Source organism: Colobus angolensis, unplaced genomic scaffold (genome assembly GCF_000951035.1).
Source record: "Colobus angolensis palliatus isolate OR3802 unplaced genomic scaffold, Cang.pa_1.0 Scaffold82, whole genome shotgun sequence".
Classification (NCBI taxonomy): domain Eukaryota; kingdom Metazoa; phylum Chordata; class Mammalia; order Primates; family Cercopithecidae; genus Colobus; species Colobus angolensis.
Window position 1 is genome coordinate 3,020,299 of NW_012122043.1, and position 24,654 is coordinate 3,044,952.

At 55.6% G+C, this 24,654-nt stretch overlaps 1 protein-coding gene across 1 annotated transcript in view; it reads left to right on the forward strand.

Annotated features, from left to right (window-relative positions):
• Positions 1-24,654, forward strand: part of HDAC4 (histone deacetylase 4) — a 344,484-nt gene that overhangs the window by 293,467 nt on the left and 26,363 nt on the right. Inside the window, exons 17-22 of the mRNA XM_011929582.1 lie at positions 5,402-5,448; positions 10,498-10,605; positions 13,359-13,414; positions 15,813-15,900; positions 17,851-17,970; positions 18,873-18,970. Of these exons, the coding sequence (XP_011784972.1) occupies positions 5,402-5,448; positions 10,498-10,605; positions 13,359-13,414; positions 15,813-15,900; positions 17,851-17,970; positions 18,873-18,970 (517 nt within the window). The remainder of the gene's footprint in view (positions 1-5,401; positions 5,449-10,497; positions 10,606-13,358; positions 13,415-15,812; positions 15,901-17,850; positions 17,971-18,872; positions 18,971-24,654) is intronic.

The following is a 24,654-nucleotide window of genomic DNA, read 5'->3' on the forward strand; positions in this document are numbered from 1 at the left end:
TTGGCACTTCCCCCTTAGGAGAGGACAACCAAGGAGGACCCAGGGCCCGAAGAACGGCTCGGTAGGGACCTGGAGCCGGGGCCGTGCAGGGGAAGGTGGCTGGGGGCAGACGGTGCAGGGCGCTAACCCAGCTGCCATTAGCGCCTCAGAGAGAAGATGCTGTGTCCACATGACGTGGACAAGTTCAGTGGAAAAGGGGAAAGCACAGGACGTTCAGAGAAGACAAAAATTAAACACCTGACTGCAGGAAAAGAAAATCCTCAGACCAGAAGATATGGTGATGTCATCTCCCAGAAACCAGAGAAAGCCGTGACAGCACTGGGAAACTGGGGAGTGAGATGATGGAGAAGAAGGCCAAAGCTCACTCCGCTGTGCAGGGTCCAAACAGCAGGAGTTCCCAGGGAAGGCAGAGGCCAGGAGGAGGTGTCTGTGGAATTCAGAAGGCCCAAGGCCAAAGGCTGGGCTGCAAGGACCCACCAGGGGTAAGAAAGACCCTCTTAGGGAGAACCAGCAGAGCCTCAAAATGCAGGGATAGAGGTGAGAGCCAGGGCGCTAGAGACAGCCAGGGCACCTGCGGACTCCACAGGACCTGTGGCCATGCCAGTTCTAAGGGCGTATCATTGCCCTCCTGAAGTTTGTGTCCTGCCAAACTGCTGGGTGGGTAGGAAGGTGGCACAGAGGCATTCCAGGCATGCAAGGGCCAGAGCTTTCACCTTCCAGCTCTTCTTTCTCAGGAAGCCAACAGAGGACGTGCTGTCCTAGGGCAAAAGAACATTGGGAGGCCCATGATGGAGGCCGGCCTGTACTGGATGGTCTGTGAGAAGGTGGTGGCCAGGAAGTCTGAGATCACCCTGCAGAGTGAAGCTGATGCAGCTACTCCCGAGGAAGGGGGCACGTGCTCCTTGGGGAGAAGATGGCACATGGATGGTGGAGCACCTAGCGGAGGCAGGGAGCACCGCTGGTGCTGGGGAAGGGAGCCCTAAAGGGCAAGGGCGGTGTGGACAGTGGAGAGGGCAAGCAGCCTTGTGTCCGGGAGCTGGGTGGGCAAAGGCTGGGAAACGAGGCACTGAGGCTGTAGTGTGCTGTCCCTCAGGATTCTCCAGTCCTTAACAGGCAACGTCACTGCCTCCCCATGTGGCACCTCAGCTTCTCCAGCATGGAAGAGGCTGCCTGTGGGCCCCATGAGGGAACAAGATTTTTGCCTCGATGTTGCTGGGGCTGCCACAGCAGGGGCTTTCAGTAGGTGTGGGAGTTGCTGGGCAGCCTCAAAGCATCATCTCATGAGGCCGTGTCCTGCACACACGCAGCTCCGTGCACCCACCTCCACGCCTTTCAGAATGGCGGCTGCCCCTGACACCTTCATCTGTTTTCAAAGGACCAGCTGTCAGTCCATCCCCTGCCACCTTTAGTCTTCCAAACCTGTGGAATTCAGTGGGCAGAGGATGGAGGCAGGACCAGCTCCACCAGCAGGAGGATGAAGGCAGGCTTAGCTCCACCACCTTGCTTAGGTGTCTAAGCTAGTTTCAAACAAAGTTTAAGAGAGAAGATCAAAAAGGAAAGCAGAAAGTTGGATGTGTGGCATCCTTGGTGAGAAAGTCATGGACGAAGCGAGCTTGGAGCTGTCTTTCCTGCGGTTACTGGTTACCCAATGGGCCCCTCGTCCTCAGTTCACAGCCCGCATTAGGGCCTTGAAGACCCCTTTCTTGTTGCTGGTTTCTTTATTGAAGTATCTGTAGTATCCCTTTGCCCCGTTCCTGTCCTCTGAAGGTAACCCTTCTAGCCAGCTTCTTTTGTTTACAGGAAGGTTGATCATTCTGTTTCCTGTTCTTTCCCGCAAAGCTTTGTGCTTTAAAATCTGTTCACATGCCTGTGAGGATACCTCACCCATTACCTTCGTACAGCTCGAGATCGATGTTTGAATTTCTGACCAATGTCCTAACCCAGAAACTTCATTATCATCAGTCTGAGTATTTCAGACATGGTAATAGCCGACGATTATCTTGAGTTTTGCTAACATGGCCCTAATGAGGTGTTTAAACACTACTGTGTGATTTTTTTCTTTCCTCTTTTAATGGAATCCACAAGCCGCTAAGCCGTGTGCAAGGGCCTTCATATGTCCTTTCTGATGTGGTGAGATGCCACACCTCAGGCTTGGCTGAATTGGATCATGAGCCTGAAGCAGGCTGGCCGCTGCCTTACATGTCACTGAAAGGCATGTGGCTCATCGGCTCATGTCAGCTGGCAGGGCGCTGCATCCAGGCAGCGCTGGGCCCCAGGCGAGTGGGCACCGGTGATGCTCAGGGCAGGGTGCGGCAGGAAAATGACCTGGCACAGCGAGGGTCTCCTCCCAGCCCGGGAACGGGAGCAGCAGCGAGAGGACGGCTGGAGCCTTCCCTTCCCTACCCCAGGCACAGAACACCTGTCTGCCAGCCTGCAGTAAACAGACAAGTAGTAAGCCTGGTCGTTTGCAGAGCTTTGGGCCCTGTCACCAGGCTGGAACATTTCGTGGCCTGGGCTTGGTGATTGTGACTTCAAACCACAAGAGGCTGCTGGGCTCCTCACAGCTGTCACCAAAACTCTGCCTGTTACTCCATTCCTATACACGTGCATTTGGATGCATGATCGTGTGCTTTTTCTTTGTTGTTTTGGTCTTTGCTGGATAATGAGCAAACTCAAAACAGTTGGATGACTTGTGGTTTTAATGTAGGCATGGTTGGCTATGATTTCAAAGAGACTCAGTCTCTTGAAGATACCTGGACACGTCTGTCTACTGTGACTTCATAGAGCTGAGCACGTGCATTATTTGGAAAATGAGCTCCCTAGTTTCTGGCAGTGTCTTTCCCATGCGTTGGAGTAGTCAGTGTTGGAAGAAGGTGGCCCACGGAGCCACTACCAGCCCCAGCTACTCAGCCACTCACCAAGGCCATGACCGCCCTGCCCAGGCAGCACCCGCCCACTGTGGTGAGGTTGGCATTAGGTGACTCCACTACAGATGACGGTCAGTGAGCAGGACAGCAGGTGGCTTAGCACCCTGGCACCCATGCCCTCCTCCTTTTTCAGTCTCATTCCACCTGCCCACCAGCTCTCTCGCCCACCACATCCTGCCAGCTCCTGCCCAGCCACATCGCTTCTCAAAGGGGTCAGGCATGCAGGCCACTTCCCCACGTGGTCAGCCTCATGTCCACTACTTGCTGCCACCAAGGCACAGAGGAGAGCAGGACCAACATGCCTGTGGGGATGAGGGCTGGCTATCGTGAGGCTCAGGTGAGAAGTGTTAGCTGATGTCCCATGTCCCACACTAACATGTGGACACGGGAACCAGGGTCAGGAGCCACAAGTCCAGGCAGCGGCGGGTCCGTGAGCCAGGGACGCGGAGGAAGTAGGCCCAGGACAACGCCCAGGAAGGGGAGGCATGCTGGTGCTGCTGCCCGCAGTGGGCATGAGGGCCAGGACCCAGAGGCTGAGGTGTGCCTGCTGAGCACTGCAGGGAGAGCCAGGGCTGACCAAAGCCCCTGCTGGCTCAGTGCCTTGTACGGCCCAGGCAGGGAGGAGGGACGAGGTGGGCACAGACCCTGCCCTCAGAGCCAGGCCAGGTAGAGAGGAACACGGGCTTCCTCTGACACAGACTGGCCCCTCCCAGCAGAAGGGCTTTGTCTGGAAAACGTCACAGCATCTGCATGGCGCCTGCGCCCCTCAGCTGGCCAGGCCTCTCCTTCCTTTGCCTGGGGGGGCTCGGGAGCCCCTGAGCCCCTTCTGAAAGCAGCTGCAGCTGCTGCCCTTGCCTCCTGCCTCCTGCCCTGCTCCCTGTTGGCGTGGCAGCCTCCCAGCCCCGGGACGTGGACATGTCCATTCTACAAGCCTCCGGCCTTGATGCAGATCCGCCACCTCCACAGAGTGAGGAGAGCCTGGGTCAGCTCTGCGGGTCGGGCCTCACACTAGGGCCTGGCTGTGGCCGTCTGTGGGACGTGTGGGCGTCGGTGGGGGGTGCGGGTGTCCGTGGGGAGTGTGGGTGTCCGTGGGGGTGGGAGGGGGGCATCCATGAGGAGGGTGCAGTCATCTGTGGTGATGTGATGGGGGTGCAGGTGTCCGTGGGGGCATGCGGGCATCTGTGGGGGGTCCGGGCATCCGTAGGGGGTGCGGGTGTCCGTGGGCTAAGGCAAGCAGGCCTCTGTTTAGCTTCTCGTCTGTGCCAGCCACTCCCCTGCGGCCTGGGGCCGTCGCAGTTGCTCTCCCAGCCAGGCATGCTGTGCCCTGAGGAAGGGTTCCTCTCATGCACACCCAGCTCACTGGGCCGGCAAGCCCTCCAGGCAAGAGGCAGGCAGGCCCTGATGGACCCACGGCCAACTCCTTCCTATGGCCCCTGGCAGCCGACCCTAGAAGCGTGGACCGGAGCACGCAGAGTGGGGGCTGCTGTGCTGGAGTAGGCTGAGAATGGGAGAGGAGCCCCACAGTGGGGGGCACAGCCCAGCTGAGGCCAGAAAGCGGGGTCCCACGCTGGATAAAGGAGAGCCTGTTACATCCAGCCAGTCTCCCTGGAGCATGTGAAATGCCACCCCAGCTCCAGCCCAGGAAGGGGCCTGGGGCTGCGGAGAGCAAGGGGTTGGGGCCCAGGCAGCCGCTAGGGATGGCAGGCCCCACCCCTGGTTAGTGGGGGTCTCTCGTCCTCCACAGCTGGGTTTTAAGCTGGTGACATGCTTTCAGCCAGCACTGGGGTCAAACAGGAAAAAGCACCCGTGTCCTGGGAGCACTTTCACTGCTGGAGCCGGCGTGGGCGCCAGAGCAGTGGCGTGGGGGTTTCCAGGGCCCCGATTTCCGTGGGAGGAGGCCTGGCGTGCAGCTGCGATGTCCTTGGAGCCCTCAGTCAGCTGTACGTTTTCCGCCTGTGTCGCAGGGAGGGGCTGTCGCTGCATACATTCCCGAGGATCTCAGGGTCTAAGAGTCCTCAGCACCCATGTTTAAGCCGGGACCTATCCTGTTTGCCGTGCGAGGGGGCTGCTAGACAAGCCCTAGGAGCTCACTGAGGAGCCAGGCTCGGGGTCCTGGAGCAGGAGTTGCTGTTAGATACAGCCGGGCAGGGGCACGGGCTGCAGGCAGACGCCCGCCAGGGATATGTCATGCTCCCCAGTGGCTTAATGCCTCTCCTGGGCCCCCGACGGGCTGATGCCACAACAATTTGGGGTGTCCCCACCAGGATCTGTGACCCAGCTCAGCCCTCACAGGAGCCAAGGCACCTCTAAGGGCCAGACGCTGACCCCGCAGCAGGGGCACAGGGTGTCACATGGGGGAGCAGTGGCCCCTCGGTGTCCCACAAATGCCCAAGCACCACTGAAGACCCCGGAGTGCTCCCAGGGCCTCGGCCTCGTGCCCTTGGCCTCTCTGACTGTCTCCCTCCCTCCTACAGGCTCGCTCGCCTCCGTGTTCGTCCGGCTCCCCTGCGGTGGTGTTGGGGTAAGTGTTCCTTTAATGTGTAAATAATGTCCTGTTTCTTCCCGAGTCCCAGTGGTCACAGAAATCGCAGCCTTGCTTCCCTCAAAGTGAGTAATTGCTGCCAGGTGTTTTCCACACACAGGGTCTGGCGGGCAGGGGCTGCCCATGTGCGGCTTCAAAGGCCGTGTGAGCTGAGAGCGTTTTGATCGCTGACTCAGGCACCTTTCTCTGGGGAAGGTCGTCTGGCGCTTGCGGCTGGGGCTCTGGGGTGCAGTGGCTCTTGCTTTAAGAAACAGGATCCTGTGTGCAGCCAGTGTCTCATCCCCTTCTAAGTCTGCGGCAGTAATCTGCTCACATCAGGCCACGAGTGTGGTGTGGGTAGAACGCATGCTGCTTTATTCTGTACCCAGTTTCCACCCGAAGCTACAGGCAGGGCTCCCAGCGCAGTGACCGTGATACTTACGGGCCAACTGGAGTCCGTGGGGCTGCTTGCTGAGCTGTGCCGGCTTCTGCGAGCTGATGATATGGACCTGGCCTGGGCATATGAATCACTGGGCTATGCCGGCTTCTACGAGCTAATGATATGGACCTGGTCTGGGTGCATGGGTTCACAAGGACTTTCCAGTCTGGGCATCTGCCCATCCATTCACATAGGAAGGGTCAGGTCTTGCAGTCAAATTTCTCAATAACAAAAAGGTTCTCCCCTGGCCCCTGACCTCCTTGATGCATCCTGGGCAGGGGTGGCAACAGCGAGGGCGGCCATGAGAAGCTGAGGCAGAGCCTCCGAGCAGATCTGGGCTCTCATGGTCCTGCAGCGCCACGAATCACCACAGACGGTTACAGGCAGGGAGGGTGGGAGCTAGTGGACAGCAGGAGCCGCTGCAGCCGAAACAGTGCAGTGTGTGTGTAATCACAGATCACAGGGTGAAGCTCGAGGTCTGGATTCTGTTATGGAAATGAAACAAAATTGTTTTCTTCCTGAGTTTTTATAAAAATCACTGCTTTGAAAATTATCCCGTCAGAAAGAGAATAAATGGCATTTATTCATACCACCACCAAGCCCTCCTAGAGTTATTTTATTTTGTATTGTAAATAGGCTGCAATCTCTTAATTTGGGGCAAGTTTTTGGCCAGACTTGAAAAGAATTGAATTTGCACTGCCCTGCAGCCAGCACGCCTGTGCAAGGCAGAATTTATCATTTGCAAATGAAAGCTAAGTGCAGACTCAGAGCTGAGGGGGTGAGCCCAGCAGCCCCTCCCAAGTGTTAAATCCAGATCTGAGGCACAGCAGATGAGAGCTGTACCCTCACATCTGGGCACAGGCAGGCACTCATGTGCAGATGCTGATGGAAAAGCTCTCCACGTGGACGTGGGCAGGGAGGGCAGAGAGGGTAGCCTGTTGGCATGGGCAGGAAACAGTGCGGGCCGTGGGGCGTCCTCAGGTGCAGCCATCGGCAGGATGCGTTTTCTTCCCATTGTTTTCTGAAAGGAAGAGAGGCAGGAGGCCTGTGCAGGCCCCTGCCCTGGCTGTGGGGTGCACTTGCTGTCGCTGGCACAGATGCAACTCTCCTGAGCCTCATGTCTCCAGATCTGTGAGGGGCCAGCCTCTTGGGGTGTCAGGAGGAGCACAGTAGACCTCAGGAGCCACAGTGTGGGCGCACAGGAGGTGCCCTTGTCAGGGAGGGCAGAGCAGGTGGGCACAGGAGGTGCTCTTATCAGGGAGGGCAGAGCGGGTGAGCAGAGCCGGCCACCTTTCCCAAAAGCAGCTGCAAACTCTGCTGGAGACGGAGCAGTGGGGCTTGGAACACCAAAAACTCACCCTTCCTCAACACTGGGAAACGTGGGCTGTGAAGTGCTTTGACCTCTTTTTCAAACCAGATCAGCTCCTGCATTGTTCCTCTCCAGTGACCACAAGTTTCAACGAGGTGAGGAGCTGGTGTCCCTGCTCAGCCTCGCCCGGCAGAGTCCCGGCCTCCTCTTGTGCGCCCGGCTCCCCACGGCTCCTCTGAGCTTCCCAGAGGCCTCCCAGTCCTGCCAGCACCCGGTGTGTCCGTTTTAGACTCCATGGGATTCTCCATGGGAACCTTTCTCCATGTTTCCCCCCGCCATTTTCCTGTCTTTATTGTGAAAGAGAAAGAGAGAGAGAAAAGAAAGAGAAGAGAGAGGAGAGGAAGGGAGGGGAGAGGAGGGGAGGAGAGAGGAAAAAAGAAAGCAAGAGAGAGGAAGAAAGAAAAGAAAAAAAGAAACTAAACGAAATACAGAGTGAGCCATTTGCTCCTTCTTGCATTAGTAGTTGTGGCCGCCTGCCCTGAGCCAGCCTGTTGCTCACCGGCGGCACTGCACGCCTGAGCCAGCCTGTTGCTCACCGGCCGCACTGCACGCCTGAGCCAGGCTGTTGCTCACCGGCGGCACTGCACGCCTGAGCCAGGCTCCCTGCAAGAGCCCTGGAGCTCCTGGAACTCCAGGCTGGTCCCTGGGACCTGGAGCCGTGGTCCTGAAGCAGAGGAAGGAGGGTCTCTTGAGTTCTCTGGGGACTGGGGTCCTGCAGTTTGGCTGGGGCTCTGTCCTTCACTCTGTGCAAGACATTCCAGAAGCTTCTGAACCCCAGGGTCCCATGGGAGGGGGCACAGACACAGGCATCTGGTAGACCGAGCGGCTCCTTCGCACCCCAGGTGTGCAGAATCCCCAGAAGACCCTTCAGAACATGGGGATAGTCCACCCTCCGCTCCCTGCAGTGTTGGCCTCATCCTAAAGCCCAGTTCATTGTATGTTGGAGAGAAACCATGTCTGCGTACTGTCCCCACAGGGGCAGCCCCAGGGCCTGTCCTGCCCGGGACCCTGCCTCTCCTGGCTGACACAGCCTCTAGCAGAATCTTGCCTTGCCCAGCTCTCACTCCTGGGATGTCACCTTGGATTTTTTTTTTTTTTCCCTCTTTGCAGACAGAGCTTCAGTCTGGTACCCAGACTGGAGTGCAGTGGTGCGGTGCGTTCATGGCTCACTGCAGCCTCGACATCCTGGGCTCAAGTGACCTTCCCGCCTCAGCGTCCTGAGCTGTGGGGACTACAGGCCCAGGCCACCACATCTGGCTAATTTTTTATTTTTTTATTTTTTGCAGAGATGGTGTCTCACTATGTTGCCCAGGCTGGTCTCTAACTCCTGGCCTCAAGTGATCCTCCCACCTCGGACTCCCAAAGTGTTGGTATTATAGACATGAGCTGCCACACCCATGCCACCTTTAATTTTAATGAATTGATTCTCCAGCTGAAGTCATCAACCCAGAATAGTCCTATTTATGTGGCTGCTTCCATGAATAACAATATAGGATTACTTAGAGGAGAAGCCATTCATTGCAGGTTAAAGATTAACACCGTGGAGGGTCGGTGAAGTAGAGTTATTTTGACATGAGGAAACCATTTAAAGAATGTAGAAGTTTGGTCATTGAAAAGGAAACCATCACTGAATATGCTTCAGGAAATGTCTTCAGCCCCTTGAAAACGCATTTTAACTCACCTTGCTTTGATGACGAAGCTTTAAGACCGCCTGGAAGGAAATCCTCCCTCCCCACATAGTGAGCAGTGTCTGTCAAGTGGCAAGTCTGCCTGGTGGTGGACAGGAGCCCTCGAGGGCCTGGTCTGGGGAAGGGAGAGGCGGGATGGACACGCCTGGCTCCCGCTTAGGATCCCCACAGCACTCGGCGCTCAGAGGGGCTCAGTTTGAGAAGGAGGCGCCCTGCAATGGACCTGCAGTCGACCTGGTCAGCACCGTGTTGAAGCTGAGCAACACTGATGATGCAGCTTCTAAGACCTCCACCGGGCTGGGCACACCCAAGTCCCCGGTGTGTTACCCCGCAGCGTCTTGCAGGCAAGGGACACGCTTGGGGACGGCTGCTCAGGTGCCCTGGGGCCAGCCCAAGGGCTGTGTATTTCATCTTAACGCCTCCCTCCCCTGGCCAGACTCCCATAGGAGACTGCTCTGTGCAGAACTGGCTGTCCAGGTCTCTGTCGACTTTCCTCCCGAAGTGAGCCAGGGCTGTAAGAAATTTCTAGTGTGCCTAAATAAATAAATGAACCAACACACAGCCGGGGATTGTTGACGTGTTTGCGTGAAACACGTTTTCTGTCTGAAGTGGGAAAGGCCAGTGGGCTGACTTGCTGGTGCCTGGGCAGAGCCGTGTGCCATCAGCAGGGCAGAGCAGGGCAGCCCTCCTCACTCGCCTGCACTCCCAGTCCTGCTTAACTACACTGGTCAACATGTGGAGCTTCCAGTTAAACTCGGCACAGGAGAAGGTCACAGTTGGAAGAGACTGGTCCTGATTCCCCTGACATTTCATTTTGCTGCTAATTGTTAGACAGGTTGACTATCCCTTATCCAAAATGCTTGGGGCCAGAAGTATTTCAGAGTTTGATGTTTTTTAGATTTTGGAATATTTGCATTATACTTACCAGTTCGGTATCCCTTATCCAAAAATCTGAAATCCAAAATGCTTCAGAGTGCATTTTCTTTGAGCATCACGTAAGCACTCAAAAATTATGTTTTCGGTTTTGGAGACAGAGCCTCACTCTGTTACCCAGACTGGAGCGCAGTGGTGCGTTCGTGGTGCACTGCAGCCTCAACCTCCTGAGCTGCAGTGATCTTCCCACCTCAGCCTACAAAATGCTTTTGTAGCGTTTTGGAGTTCAGATTCTCAGATCAGAGATACTCAACCTGAATGACTCTCTTAACTACAGTTCCAGTTTAAAAAAAAAAAAAAAAAAAGGAACTAGATCACCTTGGCATCATTACTTTTAGATCCAAGTATATTGGAGCAATTGAGGGAACAGAGGATGCCTCTGAACAGGTCAGGACACATGCATCTCATTTCTGGTAAATTCTCTTATATTTTCCTGTTTAAATTTTTTGGCATGTCTTAAAAAAATTGAAGCCCGAACATGGGCTGAGGCTGCCCCGGCTTTGGTAAGCCCTGGGGTTTTAGAAGCAGAGCCCACGGAGCCCGAGCTGCTCTGCCCAGCCAGGGCTGGCGATGGCGGTGACCGGGGAGGGCGACCTCACTGTGGGGTGCTGTTTCCACAGGTGGACAGCGACACCATCTGGAACGAGGTGCACTCGGCGGGGGCGGCCCGCCTGGCCGTGGGCTGCGTGGTGGAGCTGGTCTTCAAGGTGGCCACGGGGGAGCTGAAGGTCAGTCGGGGCCTGGGCAGCGGTGGCCCTCCAGGAGGCCTGCCACAGATTTCCGGTATGGGGAAGGGCCGCCCTCCGCATCTCCCTCTCATCAGGCCGGGAGGCAGCTGCAGTGGGGAGGCGTAGACCCCACTCTGTCAGCACAGCCTCGCTGTTGAATCAAAGAGACGTAGCCCACACTCATGACGGTGTGTGCATAGTGCAGAGGTTCTCAATGATTTGGGTCGTAAGAACCCTTTATACTCTTAAAAATTTATACTCTTAAAAAATTATATACATGGCCGGGCGCGGTGGCTCACGCCTGTAATCCCAGCACTTTGGGAGGCCGAGGCGGGCAGATCACGAGGTCAGGAGATCAAGACCATCCTGGCTAACATGGTGAAACCCCATCTCTACTAAAAATACAAAAAATTTGCCGTGCATGGTGGTGGGCGCCTGTGGTCCCAGCTACTCAGGATGCTGAGGCAGGAGAATGGTGTGAACCTGGAGGCAGAGCTTGCAGTGAGCGGAGATCGCGCCACCGCACTCCAGCCTGGGTGACAGAGCAAGACTCCGTCTCAAAAAAAATAAAATAAAATAAATAAACAGAAGCTCCAAAGAGCTTATATCCACAATATTGACTACGTTGGAGATTACATCTGAGAAATTTTCAAAATGTTTATTAATTTAAAAATAGCAACCGGGCACGGCGGCTCACGCCTGTAATCCCAACAGTTTGGGAGGCTGAGGCGGGGGAATCACCTGAGGTCAGGAGTTCAAGAGCAGCCTGGCCAATGTGGCGAAACTCCGTCTCTACTGAAAATACAAAAATTAGCTGGGCATGGTCGCGGGTGCCTGTAATCTCAGCTCCTTGGGAGGCTGAGACCAGCGAATCGCTTGAATCTGGGAGGTGGAGGTTGCGGTGAGCCAAGTCATGCCATTGCACTCCAGCCTGGGTGACAGAGCGAGAGTCTGTCTCAAAAAAATTTTTAAAAAATTAAAAAATAATAAAAAAATAAAAATAGCACTAATGTCTGGCCCTGTGGACAGCAGCCGGGTTCTCACACCTGCCTGGCATCATTCTTGGGACGTGTTGAAGTACATGAAGGAATCCGGGCCCCACACAGATACGTAATTGGAAATGGGAGAAGGATTTTAATAGACTTTTCAGAAGTATTCTAATTATGGGTATTCTTTGACAGTATACCAGAAATTCAACAAGTGGTGTTGTCTTGAAAATTAGCTGCAGTGTGGATCTGAACTCAAATCATGGCCGCCGCCTCCTCCGTCTCATTTAACCGAACCATTAGCCCTTCTCAGAGGTCAAATCAATCCCTCGTTCATGGGTGATTGGTAGCACCGTGCATTGGTCATTTGGAAATTTAGCTTCATGGAGTTCCATGGATCTTCCATATTCTGGCCCACACAGTATCAAAAAAGTCATTAATTTTTGAACCATTTATATCACTCCCATCTCACCAGAAATCTTGTAAGTAAGTGGTGGGAGAGCCAGCAGGCTTACAGAGGCAGAGCCGTGCGTTCTGTAAGTAAGTAGTGGGAGAGCCAGCAGGCTTACAGAGGCAGAGCCGTGCGTTCCAAACTTGTACTTTTCACTTGAAAGCTCAAATTTTCTCACGCTTCCTTCCCATCTCTTTACTTGGGATGTTAAAAGGACGTGTTTGAGGGCAGAAATCTAATAAAATGTCTGAATACTGCTTCATCGAGCACATTGTTAAGGGAAGCTGCTCACACACACACACACACGCCCTTGTGCTGTTCCCTGCCCGCCGTCTACCCTCCGGTGCTTCAGCACCATCTGCACAGGTGTCAGGGCAGTGAAAAGAGTACATAGAGCCTCGGGACTCTGCGGACTACAGACCCTCAGCAGGGGTCGGGACCGCAGGGGTCTGCAGCCTGCACTTGGAAGCACTGAGTGCAGAAACGCAGGGAGGCCAGGGCCTCTTGAGAGCGTTTTTGCCTCCACCTCACTAGCTGCCCTCACGCCTTCCTGGGCCTGGTCCCTGCGGTGTCCGGCTCACCCCGCCCACGGCCTGGTCACTCATGGTTGGCCGGCACTTTTGAGGCTCCATTACAGACCTTGACCACACAATGTCCTGTTGCTGCTGAGACCAAGAGAGGACTGTAATCCATTTTTATGGCAGCAGCTACAGAGTGGTTTGCAGATGGATTTTTGACGCAGAAGTGACGGGGCAGAGGACAGCATTTCTGCCCAGTGTGAGAGGAGCTGTTTTGTGGGCTGCCCACTTGCCCGCCGTCCTGGGAGCTGAACCACAGTAAGGACAGAGGCAGTCACGTGAAGGCCGAGCTGGGGCACAAAGCCTCTGCCCCATGACCAAGTCCCTGAGTGGGGCCCCTTCTGCTTCATCTTCCTCCAGTGGCCACCTAGCGGGTCCTGGTCCTGAGCCAATGGGGAGCGAGCACTCCCCTTCACATCACCCGACCCCTGAGCCGAGGGCACCACGCCTTACCGACAGAGCTGAGAGTGGGGCAGGGCACCCACCTGTTATCCCAGTGACTGCATTTCAGGGGAACAATTAGTAGCCCCCAGACCTCTTTAGGAAAAGGGCCCAGGCTTCTCGGAAAGGCTCATAACTGGCCCTGCATCCTCTCCCCATCATTGTGGCCAGGGTGCAGCGAGAAACTGTCCTCCCATGTAGCCCAACTCTGCTAAAAGTTGAGTGTGCCACCATTTTCCCGTGGCTACAAAACGTGTCTTTTGTCGCTCTCTCCTGGCTGTCTGGTGCCACCTGCAGAATGGCTTTGCTGTGGTCCGCCCCCCTGGACACCACGCGGAGGAGAGCACACCCATGTGAGTACACACCGCAGCCGCGCACCGCAGGGGAACCCGGGTCTCCCTTCCCTCCCTTAGGGCTGGGTGGGTGCCTGAGTGATCGCGGGGAGCTGGGCTGCCGTTTGCTGACCACCCAAGATATGCCGCATGCCGGCTTGGCTCCAGCTCCTGGGTGTCGAGTGCAGATGCCGAGGTCTGCGAGTGTCACTGCTCGGTCATGACGGAGACAGATCAGAGGAAAGGATGGGAAAGGGTGTGTGGAGCTGAGTCCAGAGAAGCCTCTGGTTGTTGAGTAGTTGTCAACACTTGGGAGAGGAAACGCCCCTCGCCCTCAAGTGAGTCACTGCAGCCCTTGGTTGTCTAGAGGACTCAGGTCATTTTGCGCATGGCCTTTAACTGCCTGCTGACCGCCTGGCACTGATGCAACAAGTCGCAGAGCCACGTCCACGCAGGCAGCTATCCAGATGCTGTTTCAGGTCTTTCAGAGACTGCTGACAGTCCCACACAGCTGAGGATCTGGGCAGAGTGGCGAGTGTGGGATGTGAGTCTTCCCAGACCCATCCCTGTGTGTGCAGAGCCAGTGGCAGGGCAGACCGGCAGCTGCGTGTGGAGTGCCTTGCGGCGTGGGTGGTAAATGAGTGAGCTATCCCGTCAAAGAGCATGCTGTCTCGTGGGACTCTAGCCACTCTAGTGAGGAGGGTTGGTGCTAGAAAGAGCGGCTCCCATGCTCTGGAGATGGAGAAGGGGTGCCTGATCTTGCCAGCTTTGGTGAGGAGAAGGTGGCGTGGGGCTCTGCCTTGGAGAATTTGAGCAGCAGTTTGTCAGAGGGGCAACGCAAGAACAAGTGCAGATACAAGTTCATTATCAGGGTGTGGCCAGGAAGCTGTCAGAGCGAGACGGAACCCAGGAGCCCAGGAGAGGGCCTCCCGCCACCCCGGGAAGCCGGGCATCAGCGGAGGGGCCAGCAATGCCCTGTTTCACATCAGGAGGTGAGATAGTCAGATCTGCATGTTAGAGCAGAGTCTCCTTCGTGTACAGAGAGGAGATTGTAACCGCCAGGGAGGGACGCTTGTTGGAATCTTTGTGGCTTTACCTGAAAACCACGTGGTTGCTGCACATCCCAGAACGTGTCACTTGGGCACCAGGCTTCCTGTTCATTTCACTTCTCTGAAGTTTCTTTTCTAATTTGAACCTGAGTTGTTGGATATTCCGAATAATAAACCTCAGAGGAGACAAACGAGTTATCTTTGGTTGCAACTCTTCGCTGCGCTCCCTGTGAGCCGCTGCGGGAGCTCAGCGTCTAGGATGTTCGGGGTGTGTGTGCTTCCCCATGCCAGCCCAGATTCTGAAAACAAAACAACTAGTGTTTCTCCGTTTCTGTGGCCATTTGGACAAAGGGAAATGGAGATTGAGAAGGTTTTCATTGTTATTTGAATCACTTCCATAGCTTGTTTTCTTGGTCTCTTGAGTAAGACTCTCTAAAATTAAAGGTAATTTGTGTATTGGAATATAGAAAGGTCAGCAGTAAGCAACTGAGATGAACAGCTGCCATGTCTCGTGTGCCATGGCGGCAGCTCCCGAGAGGAAGGGTTCCAGGCAAAGATGAGGGAAATGCAGGTCACATGCGAAATAGGCTTCCCTACCAGAGGAGCATGGGGGACCTCCAAGCAGGAGAGTGTGTGTGTGTGTGTGTGTGTGTGTGTCTGTCTCTGTATGGAACTGTGGATATGTGTGATATGTGTATGCTTATGTGTATATGTATGTGTGTGCTTGTATATATCTGTGGTTTGTGTATGTGTGTGAGTGTTTCTGTGTGGGGTGTTCATGTGTATCTGCATGTGTGTCTGGGGTGTGTGTCTGTGTGGGGTGTGTGCTTTTGTGGGGTATGTGTTTTTGTGGGGTGTGTGTCTGGTGTAGGGGCGTATCAGTGGGGCATGTATGTGTGTAGGGCATGTTGCATGGTGTGTGTCTCTATCTGGGGTGTGTGTCTGTGTGGGGTCTGTGTGGGGTGTGTGTTTTTGTGGAGTGTGTGTGGGGGTGTGTGTGGTGGATGGGCGTATCTGTGGGGCATATATGTGTGTAGGGCATGTTGTATGATATGTGTGTGTCTCTGTCTGTGGGGTGTGTGTCTGTGTGGGGTTTGTGCATGTCCATGTTGGTTAACCTACCCTATGGCATCAGCTAAGATTCCCCAGTGGCTTGTTCTGGAGCCGTGTGTGTGTGTGGGATGTGTATGTGTCCCTCTGTTAGCCGATTCTCCAGCATCACTGAAGGTTCCCTGTGGCATATTCAGGAGCTGTGCACTCACAGAGACCTCTTAGGTCTGCGTGGACCCCGAGTGGCTCTCTGGCGGGTTGTGAAAAAACTGGCCACCGCCCACCTGTGCTTTGTCTCCAGCATCAGTTCTCTCCCACAGGGGCTTTTGCTACTTCAACTCCGTGGCCGTGGCAGCCAAGCTTCTGCAGCAGAGGTTGAGCGTGAGCAAGATCCTCATCGTGGACTGGGTAAGCAGAGCCGCCTCCTCAAGCACAGCTCAGGTTGCGCCTGTGTCCTCCCCGAGCAGACAGCAGCATGTGGAGAGAGGAGGTGGGCTCTTGGATTTGGGAAGCTTAGGTTTCTGGAAACGGTCTCAAAGATGCGGAGAATTAAAGCCCCAAACCTGCTACAAGTCATTCTATAGCTTCCATCAGCCGACCCTGGCGGATGGGGTCCTGGCGTGTCCAGAAATGTGCCTGTCGGTGAGGGCAGCAGCCAGGGCCACCCTTGGCAAGATCTTCTTGGAAGGCAGGCGTTGGGGAGGAGGCTGTGTCCACATCGACTTTGTGTGTGGCCTGGGAGCCTGGGAGGGCCCTCACCCTGGCCGAAGGCGGCACTCTCCTCTCAGTCACTACAGTGAAACCCGTGCCTTCCTGCTGCTATGTGGGCACCTGGTCCTGCTGGAATGGGGGGTACCACTACCCCAAAAGAGTCATCTCTTTTTAAATAATGCTATATGGTCTGAATCTGCATTCCACGAATAGGTGTACTCATTCTTATACTGGAAATTAATATTCAAGATGTTCATCTTATTACTCTTTTTAAAGCCAGATATATGTATCTTTAGTGTTCTCTTTGGTATTTATGATTCATTTCATAATTTTAAGGGGAAAAGCAGGCCCTGTCAGGTAGGGTTATGATTCAAATTGGAAAAGTCCTTCTGAGTTTGGGTAAAGAAACAATGTGGCGCAGCCAGGACGACCAGACAGCGCCCAGGCGGCCATGCTGTTTCGGAGAGGCAGGGCAGGGGATGCGGCAGAGCAGCGGGTCCTCCACACCCAAGGACCTGCGAGCCGGGAGCCCTCCCTCAGCTCCTCCTAAGGGAGCAGGTAGGAGTGCCCAAGAAGAGAGCAGTGTGAGGCTGCTGACGGCTAGAGACTGGGGTCCTGTCCCCGTCACAGAGTGAAGCACTAGGGCACGCAGACAGGCTGCGTAGACCCCGTGTGGCGTGCTCCCTGCACGCTGAGCTGTGATGTTGCCCACGTACACACCTCGCGGACAGGGGCATCTCAGTGGGAAGCTGCGTGTCGGGAAAGCCTCCGTGTGCATCTTCATGGTGATTACGTACTCTGGGATCAAAGGCACCTGTTCCATCGCTCCTCACCTGTGGCTGCCCTTCCACCTTTACTGTGATGAGCACAGATAACGGAGCAGCAAGTTCTCATGCTGGGGACATCAGGGCTGCCTGCTCTCTTCTCAGGCACACAGCTGTTCTCAGCAGGGCCACCCCCTCGCCCACCCATCCTGGTGACCACCTGCCATGTGGCCCGGAGCAGAACAGCCATGGTCAGTAAAGCCGCAGGCTGCCTCTCATGTTGCCCTCTGGGGCATTTGACCTGTGGGTTTTGTGATTAAGAAACGGTGCTTGCCGTTTGGGCACAGGGGCCTGGACCCCCTACTGTGCATGCCTGTCACTCACAGACACCTGAGATTTGTCTCCTGCCAAACCCCCTGCCTGGCATGGGATTGGCACCTCCCGTGTGCCTGCAAGCGGGCAGGCCACAGCCAGTGACCTCCTTCCCGACAGAGGCTGAGGAAATTGCTCACTTGTCAGAGACACGACAGATGCAGGAAATTGATCAGATGGCTTCGTTTGGGAAATGGTGGCCTCCAGGCCCGGCTGAACTCCAGCCCCTCCGCTGCTGGAGTCAGGATTGTGCCAGGGCTCTAAGGGCGAGGGAAACAGTGCTGCAGATGCGAACACTGGGCCTTAGAACCCCTGCAACCCTGCACCACGTAGCCCTGACCCACACAGCCCCAGACTCGCGCCTGCTGGGTGCGGCCCGGCTGGAGGGTAATGTCATTCCTGAGCAGGAGCCGTTGTTCACTAAGCACAGCTGGGGTGGGAGACGGCCCTGAGGGGAGGCCGCACTCCAGGACCCAGCTCAGCCCTGAGTTGGCTGTCCCTGCTCTTGCAGGACGTGCACCATGGAAACGGGACCCAGCAGGCTTTCTACAGCGACCCCAGCGTCCTGTACGTGTCCCTCCACCGCTACGACGATGGGAACTTCTTCCCGGGCAGCGGGGCTCCTGACGAGGTAGGTGGGGTGTGTAAGGGGGGCTGCGGGGAGCCACTGTAGGGGCACGGGGCAGACGGTCCACAGCTGCCCAGCAGCAGCGAGTGAAGCCTTCACGCTCGCTTAAGCCCAGACAGTAACTTCAGTCAGATGTCAGCGTGCATCGCGTCGCGTGTGCACAGGTGGCCTGTGTTTTGCCTAAAGTACAAATGAGAGGCTGGGTAGCGTTTCTGGTTCCCAAACAGGCAGACCGAGGTGTTTGTGAAGGAGGAGGTGTGCGGTGCCCATTTTCCTCCAGGCAGGGTCCGGGCCACTGTCTTCCACAGGACACCCTCCAGCAAGGGGCTCTGTCCCCTGTCCTTTGCCCGGCGCAGGGCTGTCCCCAGGAACAGCGACCCCAGGAACGGCAGGCCCAGCAGCTCCTTGACAACGCCCCAGGTCCCCCTTCAGAGCCTGCCCATTCTGAACAGAGGTCCCAGCAGCAGGGCTTTCATCCACACAAGACGCTCCATCTGCCTCTGGATCTTATTTTTTTAGAGGAAATAGAAAATGATAGGCTCATTGGAGACACTTTCTGCCCAGAGAGACCCAGGTCTGATTCCCCGATGTCACATACGGCACACGACACAGGGCAGCGGGTCCGCAGAAATGTCAGTGTGGGATCTTGGTATGCCGAGGGCAGGGTCGGCGACAGCCCGCAGCAGCCAGGAAAGGGCCCCCTTGTTGATGTCAGTGCACCGGTATGAGTGGGGGACTGCTTCGCGCACGTTTTAATGAATATGCACCAGGAGATCGGGACGCATGGGCTCTCCCGAGAGGCCCACCAAGGCTGAGCCCATCCCGGTGCCACCTGTGTCGGGCGTTTCTGTCAGACAGGTCCTGCTCGGGGTCTGTGACGTGTGTTTCTCTCATTGTGGCGACAGGTGGGCACAGGGCCCGGCGTGGGTTTCAATGTCAACATGGCTTTCACCGGCGGCCTGGACCCTCCCATGGGAGACGCTGAGTACTTGGCAGCCTTCAGGTGAGTCTCCCGGCTTCACGTGACACCTGAAGTAGCAGCTTTTTCTCTGTGCACACACTCCAGGAAGCACTTGTTGGAGATGAGCGTTTCTGAAACTGGTCTATGGCTGAATGGGGCTGCGAGGGCCATTGGAGCTGTCTCAGTTCATTCTTCAGTGCCAAGCGTGAAATCTTAGAGACTATCTTCTTACCATCGGCTCTTAGTGCTCCCTTCTGTGCATGAAATAAAACCAGGAGCCCACTCTGGGTCCCGATGGTGAGAGAGTGATGGAGACAGAGGCAGGGACTTTTGTGCAGAGTAGAGTGTGTTCATGAGAAACGAAGGCGAAGATCTGCAGGGTCTCATGATCTCCTCATTCTTCTTCCGCAAACCTCTTGTGATGTGATGTCCAATGGAAATAAGTATTTCTTCTTTATTCCTAAAACTCAAGAGGCAGTTGTCGCCCTTCCTCCCACTTCCTTCGTGGGACTCTGAGCCTTCAGAATTTAGCCTCAGGGAGCTGTTTAAAGGCGCAGTGTTTGCTTTTGTCATCAAGTAGTTCCTCCTCCTTCGATCTAGGCCAGATCGGAGTCATTCCTGTGGCCCAGAATGGGCTGCTGAGCAGCACAGGTTTTCTTGTCATCGTTTTAAAATGGCAGCTTCGCCTGCCGTGGTGCAGTGACGGGCTCCGGGGGAGCAGCCCACGGCCCACATCGCTTCCCAGAGCCACGTGGGGAGAAGGGTTTTATTAGCGTGGCTGAACCTGACAGATCATGTCTCTGTTAGAAAACACTGTCCCTATGGTATCAAAGCCCCATACAGTCTTCAGCATTTTTCTCTTTCTCTAACTCCGTGGTTTTGTCCTGATTTACGTACGTATAAATCACATGTGTGCAGATGTGTCTTTGTGACGTGTGCATGTGTCTCTGTATGGATGTGAGTGCATGTCTGCATATGTGCGTGTCCACCTGCGTGTGTACGTGTGTGTGGGGGTGGGTGTTCATCTGTGTGCATGTTTCTCCGTGCTTGTGCGGGCATCTGTAGCCATGCACATGTCTTCAGGTGTGTGTCCATGCCTGTGTACATTACACACGTCTGTGTGGGTGTGGATGCATGTCTGTGTGCATGCAGGTATGCATGTGTGTGTGCACATCTCTGAGTACACACCCGTGTGCTTGTGTGTCTTTGCATGCATGTATCTGTGTATATATCTCTGTGTGCACATCTGGTATGAGTACACACACATGTGCCTGTGTGTCTTCGCATGCACATGTCTTTGTGTGTATCTGTGTGTGCACATCTGTGCATGAGTATACACATGTGTGCTTGTGTGTCTTTGCATGCCCATGTCTTTGTGTGCACCTGTGTGTGCACGTCTCTGGCAGGTGAGGCCCTGCACAAGGATACATCCGCAAACGTTTTGTGTGGACTCTGCCACGTGCTTTCTGGGGATGGTGAATAAGTCACGAGACCTCTCTCAGTGTCTGCTCTTCTTCTCTAACTGGGGTCCATTGCCCCCCTTGGAAAGGTTGTTGAGATCTGGTGACATAAAGACCTGGCCCAGGACGTGTGGGCCCCCTCCCCAGGCACTCAGTGGCTCCTAGAAGGAACAGACCCCGTCTGACGGCGCCCAGGCTGCTCGGCTGCTCCAGCGGTGAGCCCGGGCTGTGCAGGAGGGAGTTCGTGAGCTCCTCAGCGGACCTGCTCTGATCTGTACCTGAACCACTTTTTCCCAATCTCATCAGTTGGATTTTGATGTTTCTTCTTACTCTTGATCAAGATTTAATGTAATGTTGACAGTTGCCCTGCCTAATTTAAAAGAGAAGGACTTCCCCCAATGTGTACCACATCTGAAAATGAGCTCATGTGAAATCGGACCCCTGGCGTGGGCGTGTCGCCGTCTGCTCATGGAATGCGCTCCCACTGCCCCTCCCTTGGTTGTCGCCCCAGAGAACTGGCCCCCCTTGGAGGCTTCTGTGAAAGTAAAGTCTCTGGCCACCATGAGAGGTGTAGATGTTGCCTGGTCGACTTCCTGCCTGAGTGAACACTGGTGCCGCCCGGGGAACCCAGGGCCCGCTGTGGCCAAATTCCCGTGCAAGGAGAGAAGGCAGGGCTTTCCTGGTTTGCGGAGAGAAAGGAGGTGGTGCCCTCTTTTCGGTCAGTGGTCCCAGGCCAGGTTTTGATGGACCACCCTCACCCCGTGGGCATTTCTCAGTGGTGCCTTCGGCTCTTGGATCCTGGGGTGAAACCCTTACCCCATGGCATCCCTGCTGGTGGGCAAGCCCAGGCCCAAAGCAGCAATGGGCATCTGCCCTCAGGGTCACTCCCCCTCCCCAGGCCCCGGCCGGCCTGGCCAGCCTTTAGGATGAACGTGCCTTTCTGAGTTGCTCTTGACGTGTGCTTTAATCTCCTGCCAAGTGTGTACATGATAATACCTTATCAAGTGAACTTTTTAAAGCTTAAATAGCGTCTTTGAAAAGGAAAATTGTTTCAGGGGTTTTTTTTTTATTGATTTTAATGTAAAATAGCACTTTGAAGTTTACAATTTATGGTTCCCTGGGCATCCAGTGATGGGGAAGAAGGGTCAGAGATTGGTTCTCCCCTTTCTTCTGCTCCTCTCCCCCGCCGGGGCCCCCGGGGACAATGCATGCCTTCCAGGCAGCACCTTGTTATTCAGACCCATTGCCTGCCAGGTTGCGTTTTCAGGGGATCAAGCCTAAGACAAAGAAAAGATAAGAAAATTGCCCCTAATGAAATCCAGAAGCAGCCAGCACTTTCTCCTCAGGCCCAGAGACTCACAGGAGAAAACGGAATCTTAATTCAAACCAGTCCCAGTGCCAGACACGGCTTTGAAGTTGCTGAGTAAAGTCGGAGCCGCCGGGGGAGGGGCGTGTAGGGAGAGGATGACGATGGTGACGGAGCCCCGTATCGCCTCCCTCACCTGTGCGCGGGGACACGGGGACTCTTCCGTCAGGGATGACCGCCCCACATCCAGATGCTCGTGCTTCGTAGCTTAGATTCCACCATGATATTACGACATTTATCAAAGATGTCTCTGAAACTGGATCTTCTCAAGCAGTTCCTGTAATATCTTAACAAACTGGCAGTAGTCTTGAAATTGAGCAACTGGGCAAAGCCGTTTCACTTTCCCCAACTTTTCATGTAAGACGGGAAGGCTGAGGCTCTTAATGTTTGTTCCTTCCGTAAGCTGTGTTGCTGCTGTTGCTGCCTTTTGTAGACAGGTGTGTTTTAGGAGTCACAGCACCTAGCGACTGCTGTTTTCACCATCGCCGAGTGGCACCCGCTGCGCTCACCACACTGGTCCCTGGGCCCCTTGCCTAAGGAAGTCAAGGCTATGAAGAGGTTTCATACAGACGTGCCACGTTCTTTTCTAAAAGCAACTGTGTCTCTTAAATGCATCCAAGTATTTTCCTACATAGAAATTTATCTGAGAAGCACAAAGAAGCAAAAGCATACAAGCTACAGCCTCGGAGCTGAGGGAGCTCGTCCTGACCCAGCCTTCGCTGTGCCTGCAGGGCCGGCCCTGTGAGATCGGACAGTGGAGTCAGCACAGTGCCTGCCCTGGAGAGTAGCAGGGGACCGGGAGGACAAGCTCTAGGCAGGCCCGGTAAGACCTCAGGGGACCTGCCCACCTGGGGGGCCAAGGAAGTTTCTGGAGGAGGCAAGCCCCCGGCTGAGTCCTGGAGGAATGAGCCTGGCACAGGACATTATGGGAGAAGGGCCTTCCTGAGGGAACAGAGCCTGATGGCGCAAACCCGCTTACCTGGGCTGCATCCACAGAGCCAGGCCTCGGTCCTGATGGCGGGGGCTCTGTCAGGGCCTCTGACTGGAATGAAGCATCACGGCCAGCTCTGCATGTTGGACAGGCCCATCTTGTGGCAGCTTAAGTGACAGACTTGGACCTGGCAAACAGCAGTCCAGGGTAGGAGCTGGGGGCCAATGGACAAGCCCAGAAAACAGCAACAGAGATCATAACAGGGCCACAGGCTGGAGAGGTGGGGCCATCTCAAAGAGAATGAAGTGAGATGGTATCGAGGAGAGTAAGAGCTAATTTTGGCAGAGAGGGCACGTGGCGAAGTCTCAAGGTGCTGTCTTGGAGGAGGCTGAAGGGTGCTGGGCAGACCCAGCAGGAGAAGGTTTGGGTGGGGGTGGATGAGGGTTGAGTGGGGTCACTTTTGCTTCAGTCAGTTTTCAGGAAGAGGTGAGAAAGTGTCCATCCCAGTGGGTGGCTGGGAGCGTCACCCCCTGGAGGCCTCTTCGTAGGGAGAGCCAGCGAGGGGCCAGTTTGTATGGACGATGCCCCAGGGCATTTATTGGGGCAGAAAGGCAGCCAGAGACTCAAGCATGGTGTGCCAGCCCTGCCAGTTCCCACAGACTCCCCAGAGGCTTGCCGGCCGTGGGTGGCCGCAGGGCTGCAGCCTGTTGGCCTCATAAGCTCAGTTTGCTCTGAGGCTTGTGTTGACGGAGGGCGTGGTGAGTGTTGTTTAGGGTCTTAGTGGGGGAATGAACTGGAAGGTCATTTCTTTCCAGATGTTGAAACCCAGCTGTTAAGTGAATTGTTGCATTTAGATGCAGTTGTGGCTTTTGAGGATGGTATGTACAGGCCATAATTTGATGGTATGCGGTGGTTTAGAGCTAGACATGCCCCGTGACATAGCCCCTTGCACAGAGCACAGCTGGGAGGCTGCACGAACGATGGCCCTGCAAGGAAGCAGAGTGGCCAGCACCCCGCCTGCTGTCCCGGCCCAGCTCTGTTCCTCGGGAAGCTGAGGAGAGTGGCCGGCACCCCGCCTGCCTTCCCAGCCCAGCTGTGTTCCCCTGGGAAGCTGAGGAGAATGGCCAGCACCCCACCTGCTGTCCCAATCCAGCTCTGTTCCCCTGGGAAGCCAAGGGGAGTGGCCGGCACCCCGCCTGCTGTCCCAACCCAGCTGTGTCCCCCTGGGAAGCCGAGGAGAGTAGCTGCATCCGCCTGCTGTCCCAACCCAGCTCTGTCCCACTGGGAAGCTGAGCAGAGTGGCCGCACCTGCCTACTACTGCTATCCCAGCCCAACTCTGTTTCCCAGGAAGCCAAGGGGAGTGGCCGGCACCCGCCTGCTGTCATGACCCAGCTCTGTCCCCTTGGGAAGCCGAGGAGAGTGGCCGGCACCGCCTGCTACTGCTGTCCCGACCCAGCTGTGTTCCCCGGGAAGCCAAGGGGAGACGTCGTCCTCAGCCTGCAGGTGCAGGTTGGCTGATGACTGAGCGAAGGGTGCAGTGCTGTGTCAGTAACAAAGGCGCCAGAGAAGCCACACTGAGGCCGTGGGAAGGGGGTGTGTAGCACCCCATGGCTTCACACGGGACCTCCCTAAATGCAGAGGCCACCACACGGAGAAGCCACCCTCTCCCCTTAGCACCACGCTCCCCTCTGTACGTGCCTCATGGGCATAGGCATCCTCTGGGCACCACAGTCGTGGCTTCCCCGGGCTTGCCGGCCCTGGGGGTGCACCTTACAGGCATTTGCCAACCTTCTCGAACGATCCCCTCTTTCCACCCGTTTCTCCTGCCTCTTGAGCCAGCGGTCAGTGGGCCTGCTGCCTCGGGAAACTTCAAGCCCGCCCCTCTCTGCCCTCAGGTTGCCCCTGAGGCCAGGAGTGGCCTCATGGAAATGGAAATACGCTCCTTAAAGTGATGGCCTGAGAGGCCAG